Raw genomic sequence first — 24,487 nt, 5'->3', positions numbered from 1 at the left:
AAAAAGAAAACATTTCAAGCTTGCTCCCATCTTAGGGCCTTTGCACTAGCCATCCCTCTAAGAGTATCTAGTGATATTCTTCCCTCAGATCTCTCATAGTTACTCCCTTACCTCCTTCAAGTCTTTGAGAAAGTGACATCAGGACTGCCCTACCACCCCAATTACTGTATTTAAGTATACATATAACCTGTCCCTACTCTTCCCCCTTACTCTTCTTTTCTCCATACCACTTACCACCTCTGAACATACTGCAAAATCTACTTGATTACCTTTCTCAGCCCTTGTGATGTGGGGAGGGGTTGTCTTGTTTCCAAAGCCTTGTCAGTCATTGTAATCCATTCTTCTGGCCACTATAAAAAAGATGAAAGAGGTTTGTTGTTTATTTTTTTGAGACAGGGTCTCACTCTGTCACCCAGGCTGGAGTGCAGTGGCATGATCATGGCTCACTGAAGCCTCAACCTCCTGGGCTCAAGCAATCCTCCCACTTCAGTCTCCCAAGTAGCTGGAACCACAGGCATATGCCACTATTCCCAGCTAATTTTTGAATTTTCAGTAGAGATGAGGTCTCACTATGTTGCCCAGGCTGGTCCTGAGTTCCTGGGCTCAAGCAATTCTCTCACCTGGGCCTCTCAAAGTGCTGGGATCACAGGTGTGAGCCACGGTACCTGGCCAGAATAATTTTTGACCAAACATTTTGGCACTATGGCCTAGCCAAATTAACATGTAAAATTAACCATTTCAGTTCCTGTGTGTAATAGGTTTAAAACAAAATTAGTTCCTGCCCAATCCAAAATGAGGAACTGGAGCCTTACAGGCCCTTTTACAGAAAGCCTAGTCTGCCTTTTCTGAAGAGTTTGCAGCAGTTAAATAGCTTTCCCAAGGGCATACTGTGCCTTGACATTAGTCCAGAGGAGACTCCTGAAAGTTAGGGCTCTACTCTATGTGACTGTTCTCTTGTTCTACAAATTAGCAGAGTGACGTCTCAGTTTCCTGTGCACTTTAACTGGACCAAATATCTTAGGATTTTATCACTTCTGGGAAGGGTCAGCATCATGGGTACCTGTGCAGTCACCCATGGCCTACGCTAAGAAGGACCTTGTACTTCATTTAATGTCCTGCTGTTGCCATCTTGAAATTAATATATTTCTTTAAACAAAGAGTTTGGACCTAAATTGGAAAGTCACGGATGCAATACATGACTAATATTACACTCTTTTCAGGTTTGAGTCAGATCTAAATCGTCTCCCATCTAAACAACTAGGAGCGTTACTAAATTTCCTGTTGGCCTTTATTCTTTGCAGGCAGGAGAAAGGCTAGGTACCCCCTGCCTCATTACACCAAAGTGGCCAGGCATCCAACTTGCTGTACTTGAGATGTGCAAGAAGTCACAGAATCATTGTACAGGTTTTATGGAAAGGAGCCTAAAGACTAAGTCAACTTCCTAGAACATTAAAATCCAGATGAGTGACTTGCCTAGGGTTACTCAGTGAGAGGTTAAATGAGATGATACATGTAAAGTGCCTGGCACACAGCGGTATACAGAGTTGCTTATGAAAAAGAGTGCTGATCATCTGAGGCAGGAGGATCACTTTAGCCCAGGTGTTCCAGACCAGCCTGGGCAATACAGTGAGACCTCCTCTCTATGAAAAATTAAAAAATTAGCCAGCCATGGTGGCTCGTGTCTGTAGGTTCCAGCTATTTAGAATGCTGAGATGTGAGGATTGATTAAGCCCAAGAGGTGGAGGCTGCAGTGAGCCATGATCCCTCCACTGGTCTCCAGCCTGGATGACAGAGCAAGATGCTGTCTCAAAAAAAAGAGTGTTGACTTTTCAGCTCCAGGTTCTTAGCATCACACACGCTGGCTGTCTGCTGATTACACGAACTCCTTTGAAGGGCTGTCAAATTTAAAATTTTCACTTGAGTAATGAGCATCCCTTAATCCTGAATGTGATTTTAATCAACAGTCTTGTATGTGGCCATTTGGTGCCCTTTTTTTTTTTTTAGTTTGTGTTTATTTCATTTATTTATTGGTAATTACGTTTTTTAAAAAGGTTATAGACTTATAAAGATTTCATTTACAAGAATAACATCTCCAGCATATGGCCCTTTCCTGATATGTCTGACTAATGGGTTTCTAAAATGTCTTTGCAGAGATTGCCTTACAACAGGTTTCCATGTTCTTCCGATCAGAGCCAAAGTGGGAGGTGGTGGAACCTTTGAAAGACATAGGTGAGACATTGGCACGCTCATTCTGTAACCCCAGTCAACCAGAAGTATGAACCTGTCATGCCCGTCCGTGTGAAGAGACCACCAAACAGGCTTTGTGTGAGCAACATTGCTGTTTATTTCACCTGGGTGCAGGCGGGCTGAGTCCGAAAAAAGAGTCAGCCAGGTGCCCTTTTTGTTTTAAAATGGCTAAACGTGTATGGAAATTCTTTTGGATTCAGTACGTTTTTCAAAGCTTTTATTTTTTTTTTCCTGGTACAACTGTTCCATATGTATAAACACCATCCTTTTCATTTTATGGAAAAAGCTGGTAACAGTGTTAAATTATAGGGGGCCATTGTTTTGAACTAAGTTCCTGCACTAGGTCTCAACAGATCAGACTAAGAATCAAGAGTTACCCATGCTAAAGTTCCAAGTCACCAAACTAAAACTAAGTTGTATCTGACATTCTGAGAAGTCAGCAAAGAGAGACAACAGCCAATTTTCCAACCAGGCTGTTTCAAAATGCAATCGTCAGGACAATTAAGTTTCCTGTTTTAGTCCTTACCTGGAGTAACCTGATGTTAACCAATCAGTTACTTCTCTACTGTTGTTTCCCTGTCCCCTCCTCGCAGTGAAAGTAATTTGAAGTGACCAATACGCTTTTTGTTCTCCGCTTCTGCTTTCTTCATCCCTTTTTCTGTCTATAAAGCCAACTTCCTCCGCTCGACTCTTTGGAACACTTATTCTGTTTTATGGAATAAGGTGTTGCCCGATTCTATTTTTTGTTTGTTTCCTCAGAGACCCCTGTTCTGAGTGTTGCCCGATAACAGAATCACAAAGTCAATCGAGATCGAGTTGTAAAAAATTACAACTAAATTTGTCGTAATTTTTTTGCCTTTTGCCAACAGGAATTCCTTTTACGTTAAGTATTCCTTCCTTACAGTAAGCGACCACGATGAGCCCTTTTTCTCAAGTAAGGATGAGGAAGGGTTCTGTCCACACCGCCGCCCAGCCTGGCCGACTTGGATTGCATCCTGCGGATGGCACTGCGCATGCCCGCTGGGGAATGACGTCAATCCGAGCTCTCCCGGCCTCCCCAGCGCCATGCTGGGCTCGCGAGCCGCGCGGTTCGCGCGGGGTCTGCGGTCTGTGGGACTGGCGTCGCTGCCGGGCTGGCGGGGCCGCTCCTTCGCCCTGGCGCGTGAGACCGGCGCGCCCCACGGTGGTGACTTGCAGCCCTCCGCCTGTCCCGGGCCGCGAGGGCGCCAGCTCAGCCTGTCCGCGGCGGCAGTGGTGAACTCCGCGCCCCGCCCCCTGCAGCCGTACTTGCGCCTCATGCGGTTGGACAAACCCATTGGTGAGTGCGGGCGGGCGGGCAGCCCGGGAATTTGCAAGTAGCAGCCTCCGACTCGGCTCCGTGGAGCTGTCCGCGGCGGCCGGCCCGGGAGTGATGGAAATGAGAGCCTGAAAGCTTGGGCTTGGCTGCCGACTGCCGTGCGCCCAGGGGCGAGTCGCCTCGGGACACGCAGTCGGGATAGTCTCCTAAAGGACTCGACGGTTTCACGTCTTTCTGCATCCTGAGCACCTGAAGTGGGCAAGATGATTCTCTTTCCACAAATACTTGTTTAAATGGTGACTCAAGCGGAAGGTTCCGTTCTCGTGGCCCGCATTCATTTATTAGAATGTTTGATCCTCCCAGCAATCTTGTAAGGCCCACAAAGACAATAATTAAAGCTGTTAAGACGCTGCGGAAACTAAGGCTCCTCGTCGGAGCCAGACCAGAAGAACTCTGTTTTGCTACTGAGTCGGAGCTCTTTTACCTGCGTCACCCATAAGGCAAAGATTTAATTCTTTTGAACGCGGCAGAGACAGCGCTTACGGACTGCCTGTCAGCTCACAATCGCCCCCAACAGGAAGATTTCCCTGACTTTCCTATTTTAATTAACACCTACCAACCTCCGTTTCTGTCGCTTTATCCGCAGTTTTTCTTAATAGCACCACTAACCTTATGCACTTATTGGTTGATTGGCTTCTCAAGTAGTGTTAAGTGAATTAATAAGTTCCTACTACATTGTCCGGCCATAGAGATAGAAAGAGCTATGGAAACTCCTTGCTTTCAAGGAACTCTGGTCTTGTTGAAAAAGACTATTTGGTGAGCTAGGAAAATATGGATCAAATATGAGTGGTACAGATAGCAAGTGCTACAGGAAAAAAGAGAAATTACTGTGGGTCCCTTGCTGGAAAGTTTCAAGAAGAAATTATACTCCAAAGGACAAGTTGATTTTGCAAAGGAGAGAAGAGATCTTAGTGCAAGAAGTATTTTTGCAAAGAACCAAGGATGGAGTGTTAGAATACTACGATTATGAGCCTAACCTGGAACACCAAGTGGGTGTGGAAAATGGGAAATGAGACTAGACAAGAACGGGTCTGAAGAAGCTGGATAACGTGGAGGGAGAAGTGGAGGATGAACTCCAGCCAATCTAGATGATGACATTTGCCATTGCAGTGTATGGGGATGTATTCAAAGGCCTAGGTACATTCACTCCACTTTGCCCATACGAGACCCAAATTAGGCCTTGCTTTTGGTATTCTAGATTTATGCACGACCTGTTTGGGATCAGAGCACTAAGTTATAACAGTCGGCTATTAAAGCCTAAAAGCCCATTGAATGATAGGTACAGCCCTGCCATCATTGGGAGGCTGTGTATGACCCCCATGCATTTTGGGGAGATTCATGTTGAGAGGCATACATTTCCAAGCCCAGTTCCAATCTGAAGCCTGACTAATTCTGTTCTTGGAGTGTGTGGCATGGAGTGGCAGTGTAGGCTTATAGATGAACATCTGCCATTATTCCCATTTCCCCAGTTAAACCTCTGGCTTCTATCTTAGTGGCTGGACCTTCCGCCGTGTAATAGGAGGCAACAAAGGGGTTATGAACAAAACTCTGGAGCCAGACCTCTTGGATGTGAACCTCCACCCTGCTTATCTAGGGACCTTGGTTAAATTACTTCACCTCTCTGGGCATCCATTTATCATCTGTAAAATGAAGATACTATTAATGACAATGTGGACTTTGTGAGGTCATGAAAATTTATTAATATATGTTAAGTGCTTAGAACAGTGCCTGTCATAATATGTGCTGAAGAAATAGCCATTATTATCTTAGAAGTGGGGATTGGAGAATATTGTACTTACAGATTGTATATGTTAGGAAGATACTAGCCTGCATGGTTTGGTTCTAAATAAGGTGATCATTACAGGATTTTTCAGAAAACTAAATAGTACAATGTTAGAATTCATTTTAACCTCTAACACATGCCAGGAACAATAATTGACAGGAGTAGGATTCCAGGTTTGATACTTCTTTATTTAAATTCTTATTTTGTGGGGTAATTGTATGTTCATTGTTTTACTTTGTTGAAGTTATAGCTTGTTAACCTTCATTGATCAATAGCAGGTTTCATTGTTTTTGAGAAGGCAGTAGTTTCTTTCAAATGGGCCAAACTACCTTATTCCGGGAAGTTTCAGCAGGTGGCACTCTTTCCACCAAATTGGAAGTGTAGTGTTTTGTTTGACCACATTTATGGGTGATGATGATTGATGTCTTAAAGATCATCTGTCTTTGATCTGCTCATCACCCCTCAGAACTTCCTCATTTTATTTCATCTCCCATAGAGTTTTTCCTTTTTCTATAAGAAACATTTCTTTTTGCAATCTACTTGTCTCTTGTCTTTGCTACCTCTGCATCTTTCTTCACAGAAAAGTATGGGGAATGAAAGTGTCATATGGAAGACAAAAAAAATGTTGCTAAGAATCAGTAGGGACAAAAGAACAGGTGAAACTGAAGTGTATGGAGAGATTTAGGGTGTACAGAGTGACAGCATTGGACTTAGGATACAGACTGCAGCCAGACCATCTGGGTTGGAATACCACCTTGGCCACTTTTTACCTGTGTGGTCTTGGGCACAATTACTCCCTCTCTGCATCAGTTTCTGTATTTGTAAAATGGTTGTAATAAAAATAGTGCCTATCTCATAGGCTTGTTGTGAGAGTCAAAAGTGTTCTCTGAAACCACCTGGTACAATAAGGGCCATGTATCTGTTATTATTATTATCATAATATCATCATTAATATTGTCATCTCATAACAACTCTTTGAGATAGCTGTTCTCTTACCTCATTTACAGATGAAACGAAGACTTAAGCCTTAAGATACTTTACTGTCTAGTGTCACTCAACTTACAAGTGGCAGACATAGAACTGAGAAATCTTCTTACTTTCCCCTTCACTGTAGAAGCCCTTGTCATCTGTAGGGGAGCTCTGCAGATTCCTATCAGTAAGCGAATATGGTACTTTTAATACAGATTTTTGGCCAAGCAAGTTTTGTTCCTGATAGAAAACACTATAGGTGGTTACACATCTTTCTGTCTAGAATTTTTTTCTTTTTAGTGGAACCTTTAGTTCTAATTGTACCAGGAAATAATAGCTGCGAAGTGGTATTCTTTCTTCTCTAGCCTAGGAGGATAGGATCAGCTATTCCTCTGTCCCTTGTGAACTATACTCAGAGCTCCAGGGTAAAGAAAGTAGTTACATCTACTATGATTTACTTAAACCACTCTGTTTATCTGTTTCCTCATCTGTAAGACAGGGTTATTAACAATACCTACTATGTAAGGTTGTTACTTGGGAGGCTGAGGCGGAAGTATTGCTTGAGCCTAGGAGTCAGAAGCTGTAGTGAACTATGATCGTGTTACTCCAGCCTCAGCAACAGAGCCAGACCCTGTCTCTAATATAAATATATAAATAAATAATTAAGTTTAATATAAAGATGTCATTGAAGATTAAATAAGTTTAGACATATAAAGCATTTAGAACACTGCCTGACACTTCATGAACACTCCGTAAATGTTAACCATTGTTACTGTGGAGTGTACCAAGTATGAGTCTGTCCAGGACAACCTGAATTCAGGTCTGGACTGGCCATTTCTCAAGGTTTTAGCTTGAGGCTTCTCCTTAACTTTTGTTTCTGTTGTGTAAATTTAAATCCCCTTTGGAAAAGACACTCTGATTCCTCTCTACCCCCTCCCAAAACTAGCTAACTAACTTGGATAGTTTTGTTTTATGCCTTTGAAGGACTCTGTTCTTGTCCTGTTGTTGGATTGATCTTTTTATTGTTATTGCTTATTTAACTGCATTTCTTCCTTTTGATTTATGAGCTGCATGAAGGCAGAAGCCACCTCTGTCTTAGCCACCATTATATTCCCAGTTCTTAGCACAGTTCTGGCACAGAGTATATGCTTCATAAATATGTGTAAATGAATCAAGCTTAAACTTAGTGAAGCTTAAATATGATTACAGGGACTTTAGTCATTTGACCATTTTTCTTCAGGATCTGAAGTTTAGCCCCAAATTCCTTTTCTCTTGTATCCCTCCATAGGGAAGGAAAGCTCAGAATGTATCTAATAGGCAGCATATCCAAACATCAGTTGAAAGACTTTCTTTTAGAAGTAGAATATTAAAGTTCATATTTGAAGTCTTTTATATAATCTATTTGTTTTTATCTTAATTTCATCTAGTTTATTGGTTAAGTACTAAGGACTAACCTCATTTGTACATGTAGCTGCAAAGTACTCAGTTCAAAATAACAAAAAATTTAACACTTATAATCCCAGCATTTTGGGAGGCTAAGGTGGGAAGATTACTTGAGGCCAAGAGTTTGAAACTAGCCTGAGCAACATAATTACCTGAGCATGGTGGCTTGCACCTGTAGTTCTAGCTACTCGGGAGGCGGAGACAGGAGGATCACTTGAGCCCAGGAGTTTGAAGCCACAGTGAGCTACGATTATGCCATTGCACTCTGGCTTGGGTGACAGAGTGAGATGCTGTCTCAAAAAAAAAAATAAAAATAAAAATAAACTAGACCATCTTAGTGTATTGTACTAACAATAGTAAAGGAAATTTTTACTTTTTTGAGTAGGTAATGTGTGTATATGATACAATATTCAGAAGGTGCTAGGGTGTAGAGTGAAAGGCAAGTCTCTTACCCCTGTCTCCTGTCGACACAGTTCCCCTCCCCAGCAGCAATCATTATTCATTATTATCTGTTTCTGGTGTGTTCTTCCTGACATGGTCTGTGAGCATATTAACATTCGTGTATGAATGTTTTATATGTAGGTACATAAATATATTTATATACATGTATAAACACACAATAAACAATTTTTAAGTTGTCCTTCACAAAGGTAGGGCCATTTTGTAACCTTATTAGAAATACGTAAGAGTATTCAACTCCCTAGAGTGTGTTGTCAGACGTTGGGTTTTGCCAGTGATAGGTGAAAATTTTTATCTCAATGTAGTATTCATGTAGTTCTCAAAGTTGAGTATCTTTTCATACGTATCAGAGCCATTTGTATTTTTTATGTGAATTTTTATTATGTGTTTTGTCTAGTTTTTAATTGAACTGTTGATCTTCTCAGCACTCTGCATAGTAAGGAGTCCTTTGTGATTTGAGTTGCAAATTTATTCTCTCAGTTTTGTCATTTTTTTTTATAGTGTCTTTATTTCTTTGGTATGTGGTGTTTAAACAAATGAAGACAGTTAACTGACTTAAATTTATACCTTTTTTGTCTTTTTATTTTTGCTTAGGAACCTGGCTGCTGTATTTACCATGTACCTGGAGCATTGGTTTGGCAGCTGAACCAGGTTGTTTTCCAGATTGGTACATGCTCTCCCTCTTTGGCACTGGAGCCATTCTGATGCGTGGAGCAGGCTGCACTATTAATGACATGTGGGACCAGGACTATGATAAAAAGGTAATTTCATCCTGAAAAGGAATAGAGAGGCTCTTCTCAATTCTGCAGAATAACATAGTGGTATCGCTTTTGAATGCCATATAAAGCAACAAGATCATTCAGGGACTACAGAAATCCAGCATAGAAAGTGCCAGGATCAGTTGAATAGCTGGTATTGCAAAGTGCAGAGTACAATACTTCCTTTCTCAACACAAGAGTGGCCCCAGGGACAAGGTGTGTACTTTATTATTATAAAGTGAATTGAGAATTTGGAAGACTGAGGGTGAGGGAGTTAAAGGTTAGGAATGAAAGTGAAAAATCCATCCTGAACCTTCAAGTGTCCAAAGATCTGTCATCCCTTCCTTTGAGATGTATTTTAGAGCCCTAACTATTCTTACATAAATCAAGTGAATCAAAGCAGCCCTTGTTAGTGTTTCCTATAGTTGTTTCTTTTAAAAACATAACTTTACCCATTTTTTCTCCTTAGAAAAATAATACATGCTTGTTCTGAAAAATGTAGACAATATAGAATTGCAACCAAGGAAAAGTGCAAGTTGTGCACTGGTGTGATCGTGGCTCACCGCAACCTCCACCTCCCAGGTTCAAGCGATTTTCCTGCCTCAGCCTCCTGACTCGCTGGGATTTCAGGCATGCGCCACCATGCCCGGCTAATTTTGTATTTTTAGTAGAGACGGTGTTTCTCCATGTTGGTCAGGCTGGTCTCGAACTCCCAACCTCAGGTGATCTATCTGCCTCGGCTTCCCAAAGTGCTGAGATTACAGGTATGAGCCACTGCACCTGGCCATTAATATATTTTTTAATTCAAAAGCATTTATTGGGTACTTGCTATGTGGAAGACCCGGTGGCAGGTTCTAGGATTGCATCGATGAAATACAACATTCCTGACATTAAGGGTTTAGTAATTATAATACAGCAGAAGTCTTTTGAGAATAGTATTCACCAGGGAACTTGCTGAAGACCACTTACCTCAACCTAAGGGAGAGGATTAGAGATAACTTTCCAGGCAGGGGCGACCTTTGAACTCTGAAAGAATAGGATGGCAAAAAAGAGTGGGCTAGAGGGTGAAGGTTTCTCTAGACAGAGGGAACAGCAGGTCCAGAGGCATGGCTGTGAGATGAGTATTTGTTTGATAACAGCAACTACATGGTCTGCGTGTGGCTGGAGGATACGGGGTGTAGTAGAAGAGTGGCAGGAGCTGTATGGTAAAGCATTTCTCTGACACAATTGGGATGCTTTAATTTGCCAAGAGATGCACACTGTCCTTTTTTCTTTTTCTTTAAAAATGTTTTTGTTTTGATGGATTTAGGGGTACAGTTACAGTTGGGTTACATGGATATAGTGTGTAGTGGTGAAGTCTGGGCTTTTAGTGTACCATTAGTATGTGTACCATTAGTATGACCTAATGGGTAGTATTTCATCCTCCACTTCCCTCCCACCCTCCCACCTTTTGGAGTCTCCAGTGTCTATTAATCCACTCTGTATGTTTCTGTGTACCCGTTGTTTAACTCCTATTTATAAGTGAGAACATGTGGTTTTGACTTTCTGAGTCATTCCACTATTAATAATAGCCTCCAGTTCCATCTATGTTGCTTTTGCAAATGACGTGATTTTATTCTTTTTTATGGTCTTATATTCCACGGTGTATATATACCACATTTTTTAATCTAGTCATCCATTGATGGACACTTTGGTTGATTCCACGACTTTGCTATTGTGAATAATGCTGTCATAAATGTACGAGTGCAGGTGTCTTTTTGGCAAAATGATTTCTTCTCCACTAGTGGGATTGTTGAATTAGTTGTTCTGTTTTTAGTTCTTGAGAAATCTTCATGTTTTTTTCTATAGAGATTGTACTAATTTACAGCCCCACCAACCATTTATAAGTGTTCCCCTTTCTCCACATCCTCACCAACGTCTGTTTTTTGACTTTCTAATAATAGCCATTCTGACTGGCATAGAAGATGGTATCTCATTGTGGTTTAATTTGTATTTCTCTGATGATTAGTGATATCTGACTAAGTCCCCAAAAGGAAACACAACAGAAACAAAAATAGACAAATGAGACTTAATTAAACTAAAAAACTTCTGCATAGCAAAAGAAATAATCAGCAGAGTAAACAGACCACCTACAGAATGGGAGAAAATATTTACAAACAATGCGTCCAACAAAGGGCTAATGTCTAGAATCTACAAGGAGCTCAAACAACAAGAAAAAAATAACCCCATTAAAAAGTAGGCAACGCACATGAACAGACATTTTTCAAAAGAAGACATACAAGAAACCAACAAACATGAGATACACACTTTCTTGATTTGGAGGTCCACACATCCTGGTCAGTTTTTATTCTGTACACTCTATGAATGAGGCTTCTGGCATATATCACTTCAAGATAACTCTTGAACATGTATTAATAGTAGTTCATCACTTAAAAAAATTTCTAGCTTAGTATAAGCCTTCCAGAAAATGAAAAATAGTGCTATAAATTAGTAACAGTTTATGAAGCATGGGTCTGTTTAGATAAGTGAACATTTGAGATTATTTGAAGGCAAACTGCAAAATTCTAAATTGCTTTATCTTATTTAGTAGACAGACTCTCCCCTAAACGTTTACATCCCACATTCTTGACTAGGGTTGAAACTAATTACATAGATTTTGACTTCTGCTTCCAGGAAGATGGAATAGATGTATTTTCCCTATTCTTTCCACTAAGTATGACTAAAACCCCTGGACATTATACATAAAAAAACATAGGAGGACTGTGGAGAAAAGGTGGCAGACTGGCCAGGGACCTCAGGACCCAAAGAATTTCGTAGATTTTGTTTTTCTTCATATATCCCAGACTTGGAACTGAAGAAGCCAGAAATCTGGAAATGTCATTGGGCACAGACAGAAAAAAAATAAAAATAAAAATAAAAAGCCTACTGGGCAGGGACCAGTGGAAACCAGGTTGGGAACTTGAACTTGTAACCCCGGCTGGTAGCAATTAGGCAGCATCTCCCACCTCCTTCTTTTGCCAGAGCAGTGTCAAAAAAAGTCAACTGAAATGAAAGGTTTAAATAAGATTCATAGTCTCATGACATAATACTTAACTGTCCAGATTTCGGTTAAGAATCATTTGTCATACCAAGCACTAGGAAAATCTCAACTTGAGTGAAAAAAAGACAATCAGCAGATGAACAACACTGAGATGGCAGAGATGTTAGGATTTCTTAGAAAGATTTTTAAAGCAGCAGTCATAAATATGCTTCAGTGAGCAATTACAAACATGCTTGAAACAAATGAAAAATACCACCTCTCAGCAAAGAAATAGAAAATATAAAGGAGAACCAAATGGAAATTTTATAATTGAAAGATAATAATAATTGTAATAATAATTCAGTGGATGGGCCGACAGCAGAATGGAGGGGACAGAGGAAGGAATCAGTGAACTGGAGATAGAATAATAGAAATGACACCATCTGGAAAACAGAAAATAGACTGAAAAATTGAAGACCTTTGGACTATAACAAATGATCTTAATATTTGTTTCATGAGTTTTGGAAAAGCAGGAGAAAGGGGTTGGGGCTGAAAAATGATTGAAGAAATATTGGCTGTAAAAGCCCCAAATTTAGCAAAAGACTTAAGCCTACATATTTAAGAAGGTGAGCAACCTCCAGACACGATAAACGCGCAGACTCCTCACCTCATATATTATAATTAAACTTCTGAAAACTTATTGTTTTATATAATCAAACATTATAATCAAACTTCTGAAAACTAAAGAAAATTTTAAAATCTTGAAAGCTGTGAGAAATACAAAAAGCACAACCCATAAGAGGAAAAATTGAATTTGCACTTCATCAACAAATTTTTATCTGTTAAGGACCCCGTTAAGAAGATTAAAAGGGCTGGACGCCATGGCTCATGCTTATAATCCTACCACTTTGGGAGGCCGAGGCAGGCGGATCACTTGAGGTCAGGAGTTCAAAACCAGTTTGTCCAATATGGTGAAACCTGGCTAAAAAATTAGCCAGGCGTGGTGGTGGATGCCTATAATCCCAGCTACTTGGTAGGCTGAGAATCGCTTGAACCTGGAAGGCAGAGGTTGCAGTGAGCTGAGATTGTGCCAGTTCGTAAATATTTTAGGCTTTCTCTGTGGAAATTGAACATGTTATAGCTAAATAGCTGATAGGGAAGTTGCTTTGTCTTTTATTTATTTATTTATTTGACACAGGGTCTTGCTGTGTCACCCATGCTGGAGAGCTTGATGCACTGCAGTTTCATGACTCACTGCAGTTTCAACCTCCTAGGCTCAAGCAGTCCTCCTGCCTCAGCCTCCCCAATAGCTGGGGCTACAGGCACACATCACCATACCTGGCTAATTTTATTTATTTTATTTTATTTTATTTTGTAGAGACAGCACCTCCCTATGTTGCCGAGGCTGGTCTTGAACTCATGGCCTCAAACAATCCTCCCACCTCAGCCTCCCAAAGTGCTGGGATTACAGGCTTGAGCCACACTGCACCCAGCCAGGAATTTCCTTTGTTTTGTTTGTTTAGAGATGGGGATGGGAGAAAAGAGAATTAGTGGTGGGAATTTTTAGTTCTTTTCAAAGCTGTTTTAAATATGAAGTTTTGATTCCCGCCAGTACTTAAAATGTTGATTTCTCTCTTCATTTATATTTGTGCCCACCATGGGCCAGTCTCTTCACTAAATGTTTAAATAAATGATTGAGTCATTACGTGAAGTTCAGGTATCTGTTTTTATGTTTTAAGGTTACAAGAACAGCCAATCGTCCAATAGCCGCTGGAGACATTTCAACTTTTCAGTCCTTTGTTTTTCTTGGGGGACAGCTAACCTTGGCACTGGGTGTTCTTCTGTGTCTGAATTACTACAGGTATATTAAACATGTTTTCCACATCATGTATAAAATCTCTCCTTTGAAATGAAGAAAGTAGGAATACAATGAAATATCTTTACCACAAAGTTGTTCATTTGCTACTTATCAAGCAGCTGTAAGTTAGCAAGTGTAAGTAACTTACCACACATTTTTAAATCTGCTTCAAGAATGCTTTCAGCCAAAGGAGTTAAGAAATGAACATTTAATTTGTTTTGAACCACCTCCAGTATTTGCACTACTTTCCCTAAGTGACACAAAGCAATTTCATAGGTTTTCTAAGTGCGTGCATGAATGTGTGTGTATACACCCACACATATGTGTATAATTTTATTTATGCTGACAGTATCTCTAAAGTAGACTTAAAGCAGAAGTGATTATACTCATTTTGCAAAAAGAGGAACTATGTCTTTCCCAGGGTGGTATTACTAATCAATGACTGAAGAAAGAAGTGGGAGGACTCATTCCTATATCTCTTAAATGAGACAAAACGAAACTTTTGTGTATCGGATTGGATTGCCGTTTACAAAGTACTTCAATGCCAGAGAAGAAAGACAAAAAGAGTTACTTTATAGAGACTAGACTTAATTTTGCATGCCTTGCCCTGATAGCATCAATTACATGAAAATACCTTTGGAAGGTTATTTCTGGAAGGGGTAGTGTTAGATAAACTTTGAGGTCCTAAGAACATCTTTTTTTTTTTTTTTTTTTTGAGACAGAGTCTTGCTCTGTCGCCCGGGCTGGAGTGCAGTGGCCAGATCTCAGCTCACTGCAAGCTCCGCCTCCCGGGTTTACGCCATTCTCCTGCCTCAGCCTCCCGAGTAGCTGGGACTACAGGCGCCCGCCACCTGGCCCGGCTAGTTTTTTTGTATTTTTTAGTAGAGACGGGGTTTCACCGTGTTAGCCAGGATGGTCTCGATCTCCTGACCTCGTGATCCGCCCGTCTCGGCCTCCCAAAGTGCTGGGATTACAGGCTTGAGCCACCGCGCCCGGCCTAGAACATCTTATTGTATCACATTATCACAGGTGTTGCCTTTTTGCTAGAAAAGTAACACCGCATCATGCGTATAAGGAGGGATATCTTGACTCTAATTATTAGTTAGGACATCTCAGTTTATTAGATGCCTTAATGTTTGCAAGCAGTTCAGAGAGGCAGTAACATTTGGTAGTTAACATTTGGTGGTGGATAGGTTGGACTCTGGAGCCAGACTACCTTAGGTTTGAATCTGGGCTCTGCTATGACTAGCTATATAACAATTAGCAAACTACTTAGTTTCTTTGTGCTTCAGTTTTCCCATCTGCCAAAAAGGAAGAGAATAAACATTCGTATTCTAATACCTGCCTTTTGGAGTCGTTGTGAAGATTGTAATGAATTAACAAATGTGATTCACTTAGAATAGTGCCTAATACCTCAAAGTACTGTATGTGTTAGCTATTATTTTGTTTGGTTGTTGTATAACATTTAAAGTAGTTTTCTACTCATCCTTTATAATAGGGAAAGTCAAAGGCTAGGAAGATAACTTACATAAAATATAATTTAAGATAAAATATAATTAGTATTACTTATGTCGTTGTCTTAAAGTATTTTGTGGTTTCTAAGAGGTAGTGGTAATAATCACTTTAATGGTTTTTCCTCTTTTCAGTATAGCTCTGGGAGCAGGATCCTTACTTCTTGTCATGACCTACCCACTAATGAAAAGAATTACATACTGGCCTCAACTAGCCTTGGGTGAGCTTAAAATAACTCTAAGTATTTCCTTTGATACCTGCAAACTACATTTTTATGGAGAGATAGGTAGATAGATAGGTAAAGATGAAATGACAAATCAGTCATGTAATTTTCCTAACCAATAGTAGATTTTCACATTTTAAAGGAGAGCAGTTGGCTATTTTTATTAGCTAAGAAATATTGCATGTTTATTAGGGTTATCATTATCATCATTATTTTTTCCTCTCCTCTCTCACCCTCTCCTCCCCTCCCCTACCCTCTCCTCTCCCCTCTTCTTCTCTGAGAGAGGGTCTTGATCTGTTGCCCAGGCTGGAGTGCAGTGGCACGATCTCAGCTTACTGCAAACTTGAACTCCCAGGCTCAAGTGATCCTCCCACCTCAGCCTCCTGAGTAGCTAGGATTACAGGCATTCATAACCCTGCCTGGCTAGTTTTTGTATTTTTTGTTGTTGTTGAGACGGTTTCGCCATGTTGTCCAGGCTGGTCTCAAACCCCTGAGCTCAAGCGATCTGCCTGCCTTGGCTTCCCAAAGTGCTGGGATTACAGGTGTGTACCAACGCGCCTGGCCATCATTGCTGTCTGAAATGCTGTTTTAAAAATCTCGGTATGTCATGAAAAAATGTTTAATCTAGATGCCCTAAAGAATTTGAGGAATGGAGTAGGAAGCACTCTGTGGCAGGAAAACAAGGGTTAAAGTGTATGTGATAGCTTAGACAGCTCCTGTTCTGTGAAGCCTCTCAGGAAGAAGTTAGACAGTCTCTTCTGGGCTACCATAGGATTCTAATCCGGCATTACTCATTTCAACAGCATTAATTCAACCAAGAATATGTTGAGAGCCTCCTGTGGTCTCCAGTTAATAAATTGTGGCCCAGCATTTAGCATAGCACTTGGCACAGTGTAGGTACTGAATACATACTTGTTGGTGAAAAAAAAAGGAAGATAGTTAGGTAAGCCAGTATCAGAATCTGTTGCAAAAATATCTATTCCCAGACTTTTCTATTCCTAGAATATTCCTAGAATGACTCTAGTTCTTTGAATCATTATTTTCAGTAAAGGAAAGAACTAAAAGCAACTCAGGAAACTGATGTGAGCCTGATTTGCGGGGAAGTTGTGGTAGAATATTTATCTTTTTCTAAGATCCTCTCATTGAATGTTCTCTTTATTAAATTTGAAATTATATTCTCAATATAAGCATTTCCTTTCTGTAAATAATATTAAGAAGCTGGTATATTTATTCCAAACATTTATTGAACCCCTACATTTACTTTGTGCCAGGAATTGCAGCAGGTACTGGGAAAATAAAAATGACTAAAACACACTGACCATCTTTAAGGAGTTGGAGATGGAGATGACAGATAAACAGGTCATTGCAGTATAATGTGGCAGGCAGGAGCGCTATGGGACCACAAAGGAGAGGCACTTAATCAGTTAAGGAGGGGACATGAGTGGAAATAGGTAACATAGGAGGAGAAAAGGGGTTTCTGAGAAAAGGTATCTGAGACACATTGAGTTTAAGGTACATGAGCAACTTGTAGGCAGAGACGTCCAGCAGACGGTTCAGTATGGAGTCTGGAGCTTAGGATAGTGATCAGGCTTGCAAGTGGAGATTTGAGAGCTGTCAACATGTAGGTGTTTGTTTACAGTCCTCAGAGATGATGCCCTTGTGGAATAAATCAGTGTTCCTATGTATATTCTTGTTTCTGTAGCTGGTAGGGGAGGCAGAGTGGTAACAGAAAGAACATGGGTTTTTGAGTCAGATAGATCTAAGTTCAGATCCCAGCATCTACTGTTATTGGTAGTGCCACGCACCATACTAGGTAGGATAAATCTTCTCTTTAAACCTACTATTTACTTAATTAGGGGCTATTATTCTTTTTATTAGCTCTGTTACTTTAATTATTAACCTCTCTGAGCCTGTTTTCTTTTTTGTAAAATGGAGCTAATAATTACCACCGAGGGTTGAAAGGGTTTAAGGAAGGAACCCACAGAAAGCAGCACACACTGAGTCTGATACCCAGGAGCACTGAACGCGCTCCGATGCTACTCCTTCCCTTTAGGATTCTAAAGTATGTATAGACTTTCCCCTTTTTTGTGTTTTGCTAATTGTAGGCTTGACATTTAATTGGGGAGCATTACTTGGATGGTCTGCTATCAAGGGTTCCTGTGATCCATCTGTTTGCCTGCCTCTTTATTTTTCTGGAGTTATGTGGACACTAATATATGATACTATTTATGCCCATCAGGTAAATAAATTATCTTTTTCTTAACTTTGGTTTAGTTGTTGCTGTTTTTAAAGAACCAAATTAAGGAGAAAACCTTTTTCTTAAATTTGTTGTTTTTAAGAACTTTAAGAACCAAATTAAGGAGGAAGAATTTTTTTTCTAAAAAGAAGGTCACTCACAGTTCCATGGCTCCAACAAAATTTTTTTTATGTTTATGTGTGTTTACCAAAATCCAACTCATTTATTTTATTTACAAGCAATTAAGTAGTATTTACTATATGCCAGGCACTGTTTTAAGTACTTTACAAACTTAATCCCCCAACAGCCTTCGAGGAAAGTACTTAAACATTAACCTCATTTAACAGAAGAGGAAACATGTGAAGAAGTATTTGTCATGTCAGACCGTTAGTGGGTGGCAGAACTATGATTCAAGCCCAGTGTTCAGAGACTGCTTTTAACCACTACATTTTCCTGTCCCTCTGATCGTTGAATTATGCAACTTTTATACTTGGTGTAGTTAGTGAACATTTTCCTATATTTTTACCAATTCTTTGTCATTGTCGCTTTAAGACTGTGGACTGTGAGATAGTCTATGCCCCAATTTAACATGCCATAAATTTGATGTGCCATAATTGAAACAAATTTAACAGTTTCTCCATTTTGACTACTTAAGTTGTTTGAGTTTTCACAATTATAAGTAATATTGTTCTAATCATTAATACTTCTTGAATAGGAGTTTTTCAGTTAAATTTTTAGAAGTGGTATTATTGATGTAAAGGATTATATGCGTTTTTATAGCTTTTGATTTTTCCTTTTTGATAAATTCAATTCTAAAAACTCATTTTTTTCTTTTACATTTATAAACTTTCCCCCAGCTTTAATGAGGAGTAATTGACAAATAAAATTATGCATATCCAAGGTATACAGTGTGATGATTTGATAGTACATGTTCTGAGAATACATTTATGAACTTTTCAAAAAAGTTTTTCTCAGTATTTTTCTGAAATATGATTATGTATTCTCAACCATTTACTTGAAGAATATGTCTGGATTTCATCCTGTTTTCTTCCACTAAATCCCCTATGCCCTGCTACATTTGTAGTATCTTGAAAAGGCAGATGTGTAATCAGCCTTACTTCCAAAGTGAAACTTGACTTGCGGTTAGAAGAGATGCCTGTACTTTTTGCAGTAAGGTCTGGAACCAGTGCTTAGGATACCAGTACTCCAGTTAGATTAACAACTTCAGGAAAACACCACATACTCATTGGCACTTTTGTGGTTCACATAATTACAGACAGTTTGCACCCTGAAGGTGATTGTAGTATGAAAGGAAAAACAGAAACAGTCACAGTCATTGTTATTTGGATTTGGGCCCCAAAGGAAAGCCTGTCAGGTTGCTGTCTGCCTGTAGGTCAGTGCAGAGAGTTCAGCATGCAGCCACTGATATCTCGTGACCATCATTATTTACAACAGTATATGAAGATGCTTACAAGTAAACTTACTGGGAGAAACCAGGCAGCTACATGTGGTTATATCATCAAGACCTAGCTCTACCTAAACAGGATTTGATAGAAAAGGCAAGGGAGGCCGGGCACGGTGGCTCAAGCCTGTAATCCCAGCACTTCGGGAGGCCGAGACGGGCGGATCACGAGGTCAGGAGATCGAGACCATCCTGGCTAACACGGTGAAACCCCGTCTCTACTAAAAAATACAAAAAGCTAGCCAGGCGAGGTGGCGGGCGCCTGTAGTCCCAGCTACTCGGGAGGCTGAGGCAGGAGAATGGCGTAAACCCGGGAGGCGGAGCTTGCAGTGAGGTGAGATCCGGCCACTGCACTCCAGCCTGGGTGACAGAGCGAGACTCCGTCTCAAAAAAAAAAAAAAAAAAAGAAAAGGCAAGGGATAGATTGGGCTAGAAGTGGAAAATGAGTGGATGTGGTTAGGTGGTAAGTGAGCATTTTTCTACATCTGTGACTTTTGCAAGATTGAAACTGAAATGTACGGGAGATTATTGAGATTTGAGAACTCTGAGGTAGAGAGGAGCTATGGGAAGAATTAGAGCTGAATTGTAATCCTAACACTGTAAAAATATAATTAAGAGTCATTATAGGATTATAACAAATACAATGATTTATAGAAATGAAGCTGGATGGTGATTTTAGCAGTGGTGTTTAACTTTGATTGATCTGCATATTCATTACTGATCAGCCTGTTTCTGAGTTACTGTCATTTTTCACCGCTTATAGTATATCTGCATGTTCTTTAAAAGACAACTTCTTCTGAAAGTAGTTAGTGGTAATTGGTTGCACAACCTTGTGAATATTACTAAAAAACACTACATCTGATACTTCAAAATGTGAATTTTATGGTGTGTGAACTAAATCTCAAAAAACAGTTTATTTTTCTTTCTGATATTAGGACAAAAGAGATGATGTTTTAATTGGTCTTAAGTCCACGGCTCTGCGGTTTGGAGAAAACACCAAGCTGTGGCTCAGCGGCTTCAGTGTTGCCATGCTGGGGGCGCTGAGCCTAGTGGGTGTGAACAGTGGTCAGACTGCTCCCTACTACGCTGCCCTGGGTGCTGTAGGAGCCCATCTGACTCACCAGGTTTGACCTTTTTCTTATTTGTCCCTTATATTTCCTTAGTATAAATTATAAAAATTATTTAAACAGTATGCCCTCTGTATTTACCTGGCAAGGAGCTTCTTAAACAACTACTTGGCTTGTACTACCTTTAACAGAGCCCCCCTGCCCTCTGGCCTCAACTTATAAGAAAGCTAGCTATAGTATTTTATTTTATTTTAAAACTTTTTTTTGAAACAGGGTTGTCCAGGCTGGAGCGCAATGATGCAATCACAGCTCACTGCAACCTCTAACTCCTGGGCTGAAGTGATCCTCCCACCTCAGCATCCTGGGTAGCTGGGACTACAGTCATGCATCACCATGCCTGCTAATTTTTTCTATTTTTTGTAGAAATGGGGTCTTAAGATTTTGCCCAGGCTGATCTTAAACTCCTGGCTTCAAGCAGTCTTCCTGCCCTGATCTCCCAAAAGTGCTGGGATTACCAGTGTGAGCTACCAACCCCAGCCAAGCTATATTATTTAAAAAAAAAATACAGGCCTAAATCCAAATTTTCCCCTCTGATTTTCCTGGAATTACTTCTGAATTCATGGTTGGAAAAATTTCAGTAATATCTGAAGCTTGTGGTTTGAGTTGAATTACTCTAAAAGCAAACTGACAGATAAAGCTTTAAAAAAAAACTGGGTTTCTAGTGATGGTTAGTAGACTAATTATTCATAAATTTGGTTTCTGCTGGCATAAAGACCAAGGCCAGATAAGATATGAAATGCAGAACATTGGTCAGAGTTCTGCCAGTAGAGAGCAGGAAGCTGTCATTTCAGGATATTCACCCACACACCACATCCCCTACCTGTCACAAACTTATGTTGAGAATCTACATTGTTGACTTGTAAAATGAATGAATTAAATCTAATTTTGATTAAATCACTTGCTAATAAATTGACTATATTTTTATATCAATGTTATTTTTATTTTCATTAAACAGAATCAAAAAGGTATTCATGGTAGATCACCTGAGGTCAGGAGTTTGACCAGCCTGGCCAACATGAACATGGCAAAACCCCATCTCTACTAAAAATACAAAAGTTAGCTGGGCATGGTGGCGGGCACCTGTAACCCCAGCTACTCAAGAGGCTCAGGCAGGAGAATGGCTTGAATCCAGGAGGCAGAGGTTCCAGTGAGCCAAGATCATGCCACTGTACTCTAGCCTGGGCGACAGAGCAAGACTCCATCTCAAAAAAAAAAAAGTATTCATGAAGCTATATTTAGATGACTGATTTTATACAGATTATTGCCAGTTACTAGCAGTGTAGGCAAGACTTACATAACATGGTATGAAGGAAATCAGAATTTGATGTCTGTAAAGTAAACCATATGCTGTGTCCCCTCCACTGTTTTCCTCACTATGAAAACTAAAATGGGAATTGGTGACTTTCTAGGATGTCGCCATTTTTCCCTTCAGAATTTCTCAGCATCCCTTTTTGGTCGTAGCTCAGTTCCATGAGGACTGACATTGTCATTTGATTGTCTGGTCTGGATAATGGATATAGGTTAATATTTAAACACCTGAATATTAAATAGTACAGGAAGGCAAAAATTATTAAGACGATCACAAATATTATAAGAAATACTCGGCCAGGTACAGTGGCTCACGCCTATAATCCCAACACTTTGGGAGGCCGAGATGGGCAGATCACTTGAGGTCAGCAGTTCAAAATCAGCCTGGCCAACATGGATAAACCCTGTCTCTACTAATAATACAAAACTTAGCTGGGCATGGTGTTGTGCACCTGTAATTCCAGCCACTCGATAGGCTGAGGCAGGAGAATCACTTGAACCCGGGAGGCAGAGGTAACAATGAGCCAAGATGGTACCACTGCACTCCAGCCTGGGTGACAAAAGGAAACTGTCTCAAAGGAAGAAAAAAGAAATACTTGGAGCCCACTTTGTATTTTAAATTGCATTTATAGTCCTGTGTCCAGTTTTTTGTTGTCATTGTTGTTTTTGTTTTGAAACAGAGTCTTCCCTCTGTCACCCAGGCTGGAGTGAAGTGGTACGATCTTGGCTCAGTACAGCCTCCACCACCTCCTGGTTTCAAGCAATTCTTGTGCCTCAGCCTCCTTAGTAGCTGGGACCACAGGCACACGCCATCATGCCCAGCTCATTTTTGTATTTTTTTAGTAGAGACAGGGTTTCGCCACGTTGGCCAGACTGGTCTCGAACTCTTGGTCTTAAGTGATCCACCCACCTCAGCCTCCCAAAGTGCTGGGATTACAGGCATGAGCCACCACGCCTGGCCTCTCTGTCCAGTTTTCGATACAGTGTTTAGAGATGGTCATAGCTATCTTCTAGTATTTAAAGATAAAGGAAATCATGATGATTGTAAGTCTGCAGACCACATAATAAAGAATAGTCCCCCATGCCTAAGGAAGATAGGAACATACATGAGACATCCTTAGTGTTATTTGCAGGGCTAGCATGGGGAAAAAGGAGTATGCTTGTTCTAGATTACTAGCAACAGATTTAGGTCTCTAGCTCCCCTTCTCTAAATGTAGGTCCCTGAACAGGAGAGATTTAGAAATGTGGGAGGGCATTTTTGGTTATCATAATAAACTAGGAGGGGTGACTATATGGATGATGGCCAGATATGGTCAATATCTTGTGCTGCACCAGATTACCCTGCATTATAGAGAGTTGTCCTGCCCAAATGGTACTTGTTCTCCATTGAGAAACTTTGCTCCAGACACTGAAACCACAACTGGAGGGTAGGAGTTGCAGGGAGACAGATTTTAGATCAGTTAGTATAAGGAAGAACTTTCTAAATAGTTATAACTAAAATTAGTATGGGTTGCCTCACAAGCATTCGTGCAGCCCTCAACTGAAAGTTCTTAGGAAACAGCTTGGATGATTCCAAGTGAAAAATATGGTAAATTTTTCTTTTTCTTTTTCTTGTTTTTGAGATAGAGTCTCACTCTCTCACCCAGGCTAGGAGGGTGCAGTAGGGTGATCACGGCTTATTGCAGCCTTGACCTCTTGGCCTCAAGCAATCCTCCCACCTCAGCCTCTTGAGAAGCTGGGACTACAGGCATGTGCCACCATGCCCAGCTAATTTTTTATCTTTTGTATTTGTAGTTTCCTCCTCTGTGTTAACATGTTTATTTGTGATGACCCAATGTCCAGACTAGGTATTAATACAAATTTCTATTCCTCTCTTGCAGATTTACACTCTAGACATCCACAGACCTGAGGATTGTTGGAATAAATTTATCTCCAACCGAACACTGGGGCTAATAGTTTTTTTAGGGATTGTCCTCGGGAATTTGTGGAAAGAAAAGAAGACAGACAAAACAAAGAAGAGTATAGAGAATAAAATAGAAAATTAATGGAATGAAATTTTTCTAGGAATTATTAAAACATTTTTTTCAAAATATAATTAGATTTGAATATAAAATCTGATACAATATGTTAAAGAATTAAGAACCTGAAAATTTAGAGCATATTTACCTGGATTTTAATTCAATTATTTACTAGCAAAATTCCCCTGTGTCACAGAAACCAGGGACTCTTCAGGATTTGAGATGGCCTTGAGTATTTTACTTGATACATTCTTCTGCCCATTATAATTCTCACCTGAAGTTATGGGGATTGTACAAGTTTTGGCACTTTAGAAAAAGCCTGATGTGGGTCTTTCGTAAATGAATGTCTCTATAAGAAAATGGACTCTTTTTTAAGGGAAAAATAAAAGCTGCTCTGGAAAGTTGGGGCTTATTGTTCTTTATTGTGACCTTTAGTCACTGCCAAAAACTGTAATTTAGGAAACCAATTCTGTTTTTTTATGTTTTAGGATAATTTAAATAAGCAAATAGAAGTATTTAGCTGGTATAGCCACACATACCACTGTTTACCAACCCTGACTTTTATTTGGGAGATTTGGTCTCTTGTGTGCAGTCACAGTGATCAGAACAAACAAGTAGGCAGTCACCAGAGAGTACCTTGATTTTCTGTCTATATCTTTTTTATCTTATCCCATTACAGTTTATAGGATAGTGATACTTAAATGTTTA

General features: G+C 40.0%; 1 protein-coding gene across 1 annotated transcript; it reads left to right on the top strand.

The window, feature by feature from the left end:
- Nucleotides 1-3,163: 3,163 nt before the first annotated feature.
- COQ2 (coenzyme Q2 4-hydroxybenzoate polyprenyltransferase) lies at nt 3,164-24,177 on the top strand. Its single transcript, XM_011941775.1, is given in 8 exon segments — nt 3,164-3,290; nt 3,293-3,565; nt 8,853-9,019; nt 13,775-13,896; nt 15,540-15,625; nt 17,734-17,867; nt 20,262-20,450; nt 23,642-24,177. Coding segments are annotated over 8 exon segments (1,263 nt in total). The 3' UTR covers nt 23,807-24,177.
- Nucleotides 24,178-24,487: the final 310 nt, after the last annotated feature.

The sequence above is a fragment of the Colobus angolensis genome, unplaced genomic scaffold, assembly GCF_000951035.1.
Source record: "Colobus angolensis palliatus isolate OR3802 unplaced genomic scaffold, Cang.pa_1.0 Scaffold200, whole genome shotgun sequence".
In the NCBI taxonomy this organism is placed as follows: domain Eukaryota; kingdom Metazoa; phylum Chordata; class Mammalia; order Primates; family Cercopithecidae; genus Colobus; species Colobus angolensis.
This window is presented reverse-complemented; position numbering and strand designations above follow the sequence as displayed.